Source organism: Rhagoletis pomonella, unplaced genomic scaffold, assembly GCF_013731165.1.
Source record: "Rhagoletis pomonella isolate Grant_MI unplaced genomic scaffold, Rhpom_1.0 Rhpom_scaffold_05976, whole genome shotgun sequence".
NCBI classification, from domain to species: domain Eukaryota; kingdom Metazoa; phylum Arthropoda; class Insecta; order Diptera; family Tephritidae; genus Rhagoletis; species Rhagoletis pomonella.
Genome location: NW_023464514.1, coordinates 1 through 10,716, shown reverse-complemented (window position 1 = coordinate 10,716; position 10,716 = coordinate 1). Strand labels below are relative to the sequence as shown.

Below are 10,716 nucleotides of genomic sequence, written 5' to 3'. Positions count from 1 at the left end.
AAAAACTAAATAAATTGGAATGTTGTACATTCATTTGCCTTGTCTCCTGAGCATGCTTTGGCATTTTTATTGAAACATTCGGCAACTAAGCATGTCCCATAATTGCGATATACGTACATATATCCCCACTATAATAAATTGCTTGATTGTAAGTTGAAATGCCGACCGAATGAAATACAAACCACAGAAACTTCAGCAGTTGTTCCATTACAAAATTTAATTGACCACACGATCAAAAGAATTTTATTACACCAAGATTACGTTCTATATCAGTTTGAAGGAAATAATGAAATAAGCTTTATTTTAAGCTATGGATTTGATGGCTCAAATGGACATAACTTATTAAAGCAAACATTTTTGGAAAACGCTCCGTTGGACGTTGGACCAGTCATCGTTTGTGAAATCGATGAATTCTTTTAAAATTAGTAATGCAGTCAGCTAAAATTGTTTGGTGGAATTCTACTCTCCAATCTATAAAATGTGACAAGATTTGCTATAAATTATTAATTTACACACCTTTTTTGTCATATACAGTCCTGGACCAAAAATATTCATGTCAACTAAAGACTTGAAATCACCAAGTTTTCGCTGCAGTAAAGCCAAGCCTAAATTACTGCTGCCCCCGCCCAGAAGTAATTTCTCTTTTAAGAATGCCTGACAGCCCTAATGAATGTGAATTACCTTCCACCTCCTCAAAAGCAGCTTTAGGTGATTAATAAAAGTTATATCGGAATATAAACAAAGCTATCCTATTTATGTACATATAGGTAATGTTTTAAATTAGATCCACATTTACAGTTTCCACTTTTAATGACAGCTATAAGAAAAAAATGGGCGTGGCTCTCCCATTTTCAATAAGAGACATAACTTTAACTGGAAATAGCCTATACAAAATTTCAGATCGCTAGCTCAGGTCCAACTATTTTATTCCTCAATAATTGAATTTTGAACCATAGTGCCTCAGTTAGAAAACACGTATGGATAAGTGCATAATTCATTTAAGGCGAATTCAAAATCAGCTAGCTTTATTTATCCACTCCGTTTTATATGAGCAGATTTTGTTTACTTTTGGGTACCATTTTATTGAGTGCGCTATATGTCTTGTGTCAAATCGGCTTTTGTTAGTGCGTTTCTTGCGTCGTATTTAAACTGATGATTAATTAAGTTGTAAGTTTTTTGTGTTAGGAAATTCGCAGTTTAAGGCGGTATGAATTTATTTATTAGTATTTAACTAAGAGGTTGTGAAGATGAATCCATAATTAAATTTTTGTCAATAAACAATGGCTTGACCGCGCATTGTAATTTCGATAGATTTAGGCCTAGGAATCAGAACTTCGTAAACCAAAATGTGTTCATTACCGCGAATTTCACTTAATTGCCTGTGCCTGTTACTTATAATAATGGCGTTTGACATATTTTCTTTACAGAATCCTGTTGCTCACTGCTGGTCTGAACCGACTCATCATAAAAAGAAATTCTGCACCGTTTGCCGTCGACGATTAGATGACAGTCCCGCTGTGCATTGTTTAAGTATGTTATCCATTTATTTGGTCTATATTTGTTCAAAATAGATGCCGTAATAGGTTTGTTTCCGTTTGAAGAAAATTCCACTTAAAGTACATAAGGCTACAATTTACGAAAATGAGTTCAGTCTTTTGGTCATATTTATGTTTACTTTAAACTTATCGCATAAAATTTACCAAAGTTTTTCTCACTAGCATTATTGAATAGGTTAATAGTGAAAACAAATATTTCTAAAGAAAGCGTCGTATGTAAATATAAACGAAATAGGACCATAAATATTAGTTTATCAAATATATCGACTCGTGCGCCATCTATCGTCCAAAATTTTAGTGGAGTTATTCCTTTTCATGTTGTTAATATACGTTCTACATAAATATGAACCAAGTCCGACTTGAAATGCAGGGTTTTCAAATATCTCAACTCCTGCGCGACCTATCGGATAAACTCATCTTTTGTATTACATTTCCATTGAGTTCTGATCCAACTGTGAAGTTTGAAGTCTCTAGGCCATCGGAAAGTTGGTCAAAAAGTGATTGCAAGATTTTTTCTTACAAACATACTTAAGTACATACACACATACAGAGCAAGTTAAATAAAGGCTTGAAATAACTGAAAAAAAATTGATTAAATGAGTTCGGGACTGATTTTACAATATTAAGTACATGTTAGCGATGAAAAATAAAAAGATTTTGAAGCTTTAAGCCCTGAAAATATTTGTATGTCGTCTTGTGCAACCAAATGACAAGTAAATTTTAAGCAAAAAAAACAAAACCGACTCTAATTCTCATAAAAAATTTAAGATTATCGTTAATTTCCTTATGATCTAATGATCGGATCTAAACAAAATTAGTACAAGACCACCTCAGAGGTAACACCTTTCCTTTAAAAGAATTATAGAAATCGGTTACCGTGGTCCAAAGTTATGCGGTAACATACATAAAAAAATATATATTCCGACGAATTGATAACCTCCTCCTTTTTTGGAAGTAATTTCTCATATAAAAATTTATGAGTACCGTTAATTTCTCCATAATCTAATGATGGGATATAAACAAAATTAGTATGGGACCACCGCGGAGGTACCACATCTCCGTAATACCTTCTCTACATAACCTTCTCCTTTTTTTTGAAGTCGGTTAAAAACATAACAACTGACTTCAGTTCTCATATAAAAATTTAGGAAAAAAAAAAGAATTATCGAAATCGGTTGAAGAGGTTCAAAGCGTTAACATACATAAAAAAAAATATTCCGATGGATTGAGAACCTCCTTGTTTTGACGTCGGTTGAAACTGGAAATAACAATTTTTTTTTTATCGAAAAAATAAAACTCATGCTATTAATATTATGAATATTATTGAAAAAAATAGTGACTTAATGCTTCTTTTTTTACTTTTCATGCAAGGATGCAAGTTATCTTAAAAAGTTCAGCAAATTTCTTTGCAATCTTTATTCAAAAACTTTAAGAACCTCATTCGCTGATACATGTACTATTAAAATCATTCGGTTGACATTGATAAGAGAATTTTTCAAAGGCTTCTTTTCGTAAAACTTAAGGTACTAAAATCCACTACATAAATACATAAATTTCATACGTATATGAGATTGAACTATGAAACGAGAAAGGGAAAGCTGCATGGAGACTCATCTGCACGATCTTTTTCGGGGATTCTTCTGAAATGTCTATGGAAATAAACAAAGCAAGCGCGAGAGGACTTGATATATGTACGTGAAATAATTCTCATGAAATTAAGTACTTTACTGAGAAGATGGTTTAATTTTTTAATATAAAGTGGAAAGCAATTGTTCAACAAATTTCTGGAAATGTAGGTGCATATGTACATACTTTCAAGTTAGAAAAAGGCATTTTTAAGTAACAAGAGAAAAACGTATGTATGTGTAAACCTACTAGTTGTCTTAATTTTGATAGAAAATAGGTATTGTTCGTCCTCAAGCCAGACAATGCGGGAACAAATCTAAAAACATATTTCCTCACTGGCTTACTATTCCAGTATCAAGATGTTTTAATCAACAGTGTTTTTTTTGTCCCGTTCTCTCCGCAGTTTGCGAATATTTCGCACATATTGAGTGCCAAGATTTTGCTGTGCCTGATTGCACTGAGAATGCGACGTACGTGCCTGGCAAGGAATTGCAGAGTGTAAAACATCAGGTAAGTGTTGCTTCTGGGCTTTTCCCATTAAATAAATCTCCAATCAGTTAGTTGCTACTCGTGGATTAATGTATTCGGGAATCTTTCAAAACATATGAAATTGTTTATGAGATTTCCAAGGCATCAGTGTAAAAGAAAAATTAAGCAGTTGCAAGAAATGCTAAAATCAAACTTGAAACAGTTAACAATAATAATTTATAATAATAATTTATTATTCACATGAGAAGTGTAAAACATTATTTAACCTTAGTTCGAAATAAAGTCCCCAAAAAATATGATAAATAAGTCGAGGCTGTTGTGTCCTTGCTCCTTTATTTAAATACGTTGTCTACTTGTTGTACACAAATAGCATCACTGGCGGGAGGGCAATCTACCACCGACGTCCAAATGCGCCTACTGCAAGAAAACGTGCTGGTCATCGGAATGCCTGACAGGTGGGTAAAAATCATAGCGACACTGCATGCTTTGGTAAATTCATTTATGGATGGATGGCGTCATATGTATGTATATATATATATATTTGTTTTCATTACCACTATGTAGGCTACCGCTGCGAGTGGTGTGGCATGACAACACATGGAGGATGTAGAATGTACCTGTCGACCGAATGTAATTTTGGTGTACTCCAACCAATCTACTTATCCCCACATTCGGTCTCTATACCGCGCACCGAGGTGCCAATTGAAGCTATCATAGGCGTACAAGTCAAATCAAAAACTGCATTAGTACGAGACTACTCGTGTCGTAAGTATATATACATATACATACACATAATTATAAAATAATAAATGTAGCATTTTCTATAACCCTAACTTTTGACGATTTTATTAGTAAAATAGTTACTCTTTTTATGGCCAATCACACTGAAGAGACGCTAAAACAAACAAAAAATAAAAAAAACGACGAGACACCTAAACTTAATTTTGTATATCGTTTTTCTAAATCAGGCCATTTTCCAAAGATATTTTCATTTTAAGTTGCATCGTGAATAAAAAAATGTGAACTTTAATCGGGAAAAATACGCCATTTCATATTTACGTGGCCATACTCGTACATTAGGGGGCACAGTGGTTCAGAGCTCACATTTAGCACGAAAAAATTCGTATCTCCTATAAACCGTGACCGATTTTGCTCAAATGACAAGCATATTAATCTGCTTTGGAAGGGACACATTTGAAACTAAAACTAGTTTCGATACCTCTTCTGGTACCGGAATTATAGCTTAAAGTACCATCCGTTAAATTATAAAAAGTATGACAATATGGAAGTGAAGTAAAAGGTAATTGGAAATATTTTAACATAGACATATCTTCGGGTTGCGAAACTATCAAAATTTTAAAGTTATTTTACAGTATTCGTTTTCATAATTTTTGCGAGAGAATAGAGAAATTTTTATTAAACATAAATGAAGTTGCAAGTATTAAGTACATTTTTACGTTTTTTCAATACTCATATAAAAAATCCAAAGTTGTTTCTTTATCATAATATTTTTGTTTCGATGCAACTCTATTTTGTTTTCAGAAAAAAACTAGCTTCAAATTTATAAAAACGAAACGTGAACACTACACAAATTTGTTGCAAGTAATTTTTACAGCATACGAATTATACGAGTTTTCTCATAATTCACTAGAAAATTTTAAACATTTTATAACCTATTTTAATTATAGTTTAAATAAAAATCGACCATCGACTTTAAGAACAGCCACCTAAGACTCTGTTCGGCTGAAGAAAGAGTGGCTTAAAAAGAACACTAAAAGTTCTTTACATATATTAATAAGGGTATATAGAAGCAAAAACAGTTCAGAGCAAACTTTCCAACTCCTTTTTAATATGATGGAATCTGAAATACTTTACTCAATTAGTTTCAGACAAAAAATTTAAGTTAAGAATTAACTGGAGTCAATACCGCTAAGTGTGCTAAGTATCAGTTTCATTAAGTAATTCAGTGTGTGGCGCTTTATGCAGATTCATCGCATCTAGCTTCAGTTTTTTTTATTTTTTCCGCATTATCCTTGTAAGCTTAATTCAGATATTTATTTTTTTAATATTAGCTATAGTTTGCGAATTTTTGCAAATTTGGGAATAATTTCCGTAGCTTTAATAGAAAAGCCATTATTTTCCATCATCGTGGAAAAATTTTGTTTATGCAAATGTGTATGGAAACACTGAATAGGCACAACTTCTAGAAACACTAATTAGTTTACTTATGTTTATGCATACAATATAAAAATTGCAAAATTACAAAATTGGAAAATTACAAAATGTTTTGTTAAAATTTTTTTTTTATTTTAAAATAATTTGGTTATAATCTGAAAGATGTTCATCATATTATTATCATAAATCAGTAACAGTAAGTCTCGCATTCAATTTGGTAATTATTACGTACAGATCGAGTAACATTTACCAAAATTGCATCAAAAAAACTTAAGTGGTTCTCCAGTTTTTTTCTAAAAAAAAATTTCTCTTCAGTTGTATTAATAACTTTTAAATAAAAGAACCGAATCACGGAAAAGTGTTCCTGGGAGTGACTTTTTTCGTACAAGTTTAATGCAAAGCACTATCACCCAATTGGATAGTCCTCAAAAGGATTTCCCCGGATATGTTAAAGACTATTGCATTCATCTACAGTCACTTTCTCACATAATGGAGTTAACTAAAATATTTATGTATATCTAAACACTGGTTGCACTGCACGTCCCCTACTTTCATATATCGGCAAATTTAGAAACCGCGAAATACGTGCTTCTTCGGTGACTAATGAAACCATTCTGTACCAATTTTCAAGACTACATAAATGGACTTAAAATGGGCGTTCATGACCCTAACTGTATTATGTTAATATATGTAAATACGTATAGGCTTACAACATTTAACTTATCAAACGATTCCTAATCTTTGACAATACATGTTTGATCAAATTGGAGTGACCAAGTCCATGGTCCTTTTAATAATATATGAACATCCGAAAACATTTAAAACGTTTGAAATAAATCTCGTCTCACTTTTTTGTATTTTTCACATGGCTACTGAACTGATGAAGAATTGAAAATTCATAATATTAGAGTTTTTGTAAGTTTTATCTTAATGTCTTAAAAACTTGAAGACTTATTGAAAAATTACAAATGAACGTAGGGTACTAAATTTAATAACCCTTAATTTGATATATCGTCCTGTTTATAACAACTAACGCATTCCATAGATTTTACAAGCCAAAGTTTAATTTTTAAAATTCATACACTTTGATTCAATTGCGCAGGCTAAAGATAAGTTTTCAATTAATCTTTCGTCGCCAATAACAATTGGCTTAGACCTAAGACATCATAATATTACAATTACAATACGGTGAAATGCCTTTTGTTTTGCCCCTTACAAAATCGACCCAGCCTATCGTACATATCAAAGTACTCGTACATGGCTTATGAGTAACATTCTTGCCTGCTCATATTTCATTCACAACTTTCTTATTTATCCATCGATTTTCTTCATTAGTAACTTTTTTGTAAACGAACAATTTGTATAAATGAAAAAAAACCGTAAAAAATCTGTTATTTTGAATTTTTGTCATTCACGTTGTAAATTAAAATGGAAATATCTTTGCAAAATGACCCGAAGTAGAAAAACGGTATACAAATCTGTAATCTACAATCCAAAATTAAGTTTATATTTTTACGTTTAAATATAGGGAAGCTTCGGTTTTGGTCCAGAGGTATGATCGATTTTTTAAAAAGTGAAACATCTTATTATTTTTGAATTCACTATATTAGGCACAATGGTTTTAACGCAACACTCTTATTTCACTTTAATACTATTACAGCCAGTTTCACCATGGAAATGATTTTCTGTCAACTTCCATATAATATTCAAAAAATTAAAATCATTCTTCATTTAAATCGCTTTCGTGAAATTGGCTGTTAGTATTGGATACAACCTACTTAGCAGGGTTGCTGCGAATATTATTCCGAGATAAAATCCTTTCCGGATTAAAAAACAAACCGCCTGTCCAAATTAAACCAGTTTGGTATCATATTAAAGAGGACTGAAGCTTAGCTTTAAAACAGAAATAACGAACGACCTCTATTAAATATTTTTTTTTTTTATAATTTAATACTAAATAAATTCATATACCTGACACAAGATTTGTTCTATGGTAGTTAATTAACATTTTTTATTGAAGTATTTTTCAATATGTGGCCCTGGATAACACAACAAGTTGTACATAACAGTTTTATAGTGGTATATTTCCGCAGAATTTAAGAGCTAATGCTATACCATTTTGCTCTATAAAACAGTCTATAAAACCCTTATAAGACTAAAAGGGCCCCAGGAGGCGGGGCTTCGTAGTACAAAATAATGCTCTATTATTAGTTTATAAATCGTATGTTGGTCGTTTTTAAAAGATCTTAAAGTAGTCTATAACATGAGTTTATAAAACATTTATAGTGTTATAAGGCTCTTTGTGTAGAGTCGTTGGTCCGACACTGATTCAAAATTCTGCGGCCAGCGCCTTATAAGACCTTCAAATGTTTTATAAGGATATTTTATAGACTACTCTTAACTTTATGCAACTACCAACATCCAATTTATAAACCAATAAAAGAGCAACATTTTTCTCTTCTTTAAAGCTTATACAGAAGTCTAACATCAGCTTTTGTTCTAAAGATTCACTCTGTGAAGCTCTTTTTGCAAATTGAAAAGTATAAAAAATAAATTGAAAGGTAAAATATTATGCTAAAATATATTTCGATGGAGAAGTAGTTCTGAACTGAAATAGTTTTCTCTTCCTGAAATATTTTATGAAAGGAAACGCCAGTTGAATAATAATTAAAGGACTTTGTATAATTTTTTCGGCATTTCTTCTGAATGTAATTTTATGAACGCAACGAGTTTTCCGGTAAAATCGGGATCGCTACCCTTGCTAAAATTTACGCGCTTGCGAAATTCTTAATTTTTATTAAACAATTTCGAAAATCATGTTTGTAAAAAAACTCATTTATACAATAAAAATCAAAACGAATCTTAAAAATGTGGCTTTCAATATAATTAATAGAACAATGAATCATTTTCTGTAATCAAAATTCAGGAAAAGTTAAGAAAATGAAAATTTTAATTTTTTCACCTTGCAAACTTTTTTTCATTACCTAAAAATACACAAAAAATATGGCGCTACAGCAAGATGTCTATTCAAAAACACTTATAAAGTCAATTAATCTATTCAAATCCAAAATGGTTTACTCGGAGCCCTTGAACATACTAATTCCTTTATGAATTGATCAAATGTAAACAAAACACTCAAATCCTAAATTTGAAAAGTGTCTACGTGAGGAGCCATGAATCGAGCATTTCCTCTGAGAATATAGAAACGTCATACAAAACGCTCAAAACGTGAAGAGCATTGAATAGAGTATTTCCTTTTTGTTTCTCTCTACGTTTCTCTTAGTGCAAAATTTTGATCTACAAAATGACATTTCGTTGAAAGTGAAGACTTTTTGCTCGTTTTGAGTTGCTTTTCTGCATTTCAATCAGACGATCGTTAACGCTTGTTGAAATTTTTATAAAAATAAGTCGAAGAAAATCTTTTAAAATTGGCCAATTTTGCAAAAATGAACGTCTTGGCACTGAAGCCTTACCAGAAGATTGGGAAGTTCCCAAAAACAATGGTTCCAGAAACGGAATAACATATTGGTTGAAAAGCGGTAAGATAAAAACATATTTTCAGTTTATTTTCATCATTCAATCCAAAAACTATATAGGCTTGAAAACAAAAATCATAGACCCGAATTCTCCTCGAGAAATTCGAAGTGTGCAAAAGAGAAATTATCGCCACTGTGGAATTTAATTTTTCACACAATTTCGTTTTCTTTTTTTTAACCAATTTGCAACACAGTTTTCTCATAATATCAACACAGAAAAATTTATAGAGGTTTATAACTTCAAAAACAAAGTATATTTTTATCTAGCGAAATCCGAAATGATATGACTGAAGAGCGTCGACGATCTTTATGAAGACAAATCGTACTTCAAAAAGAGAATGCGAAATTGCTCTAAATATGAAAATTTATAGAGGTGTATAATTATGCATATTGCTGACTAATTACTCAACAAAAAAAAAAATGAAAATATTAATCACTCTGAATGAAGACAGTTTATAGAGATCTAAAAGTTTGCATTAGTAGAGGTTTTTTACTAATCATGAAATTGAAGAGAAAAGACTATAGAAAAAGAGGCATATAAAAATATGTCTGCATGCAGAGCCTTATAAATGCTTTTTTGAATAAATTCTCTTTATTCAGAGCCTTCTAAACCCTTATAGGAGCACAGTCTATGAGAAGAGCCTTATAAAACCAGTCGTTCTCCAAACTTAGAGTTGTGTGTTATCCGGGCTTTCCACGTTTAGATATTTCAGTTTCGAAGCTATTTCATTTGATAAAAAACTTGTATAATTTGCATAAGCGGTTTGTTTATTATCCGGAAAGGACTTTTATTTTGGAATAATATTCGCAACAACCTACTACTGCTACTTAGTGCCAACACTAAATTAAACAGCCCCACTCAAAAACATTCCTAAAATTAGCTCTAACGGGCACTTAACTAATGTTTGTTAAATGTGGCAATTTTGTTTCCTCTCAAATTTAAAAGGTAAGGGCTCATTAGTTAATGAAACATTTAAGTATGGCCTGTATGGCCCCAGTTGTGGTCCTTTTTTTTGTAGCATCACTCGCTTTTTTCGGTGACTTTGAAATCAAGTATTCGCAATGGGTGCGTGAGCAGAGCACTGGCGTGCCATTCGAGAGATCCGAATTCGAGTCCTTTGGCAAGAAAATTTTATTTTTTACTTTTTTTATTTATTATTTTTTCTTGTTAAATTTTTAGAAACTTATTTAATTTAACTTTTTGCTTTTTAATTTAATTTGCTTTTGGTTTGTAGATTTTATTGTTTTAAGAAATAAACTTATTTTTTTAATTTCATTTAATGTTTAGAAAATGTTCGCTAAAAGACAAACATAACCACTAACAGGCCAATTCT

At 31.4% G+C, this 10,716-nt stretch overlaps 1 protein-coding gene across 1 annotated transcript; it reads left to right on the top strand.

Moving 5' to 3' along the window:
• Window positions 1-1,427: 1,427 nt before the first annotated feature.
• LOC118755339 (diacylglycerol kinase theta-like) lies at window positions 1,428-4,491 on the top strand (the record flags this gene model as incomplete). Its single annotated transcript, XM_036490180.1, has 4 exons — window positions 1,428-1,530; window positions 3,586-3,692; window positions 4,042-4,126; window positions 4,236-4,491. Coding segments are annotated over 4 exons (537 nt in total), but the record flags the coding sequence as incomplete, so codon positions are not given.
• Between the last annotated feature and the right edge of the window lie 6,225 nt (window positions 4,492-10,716).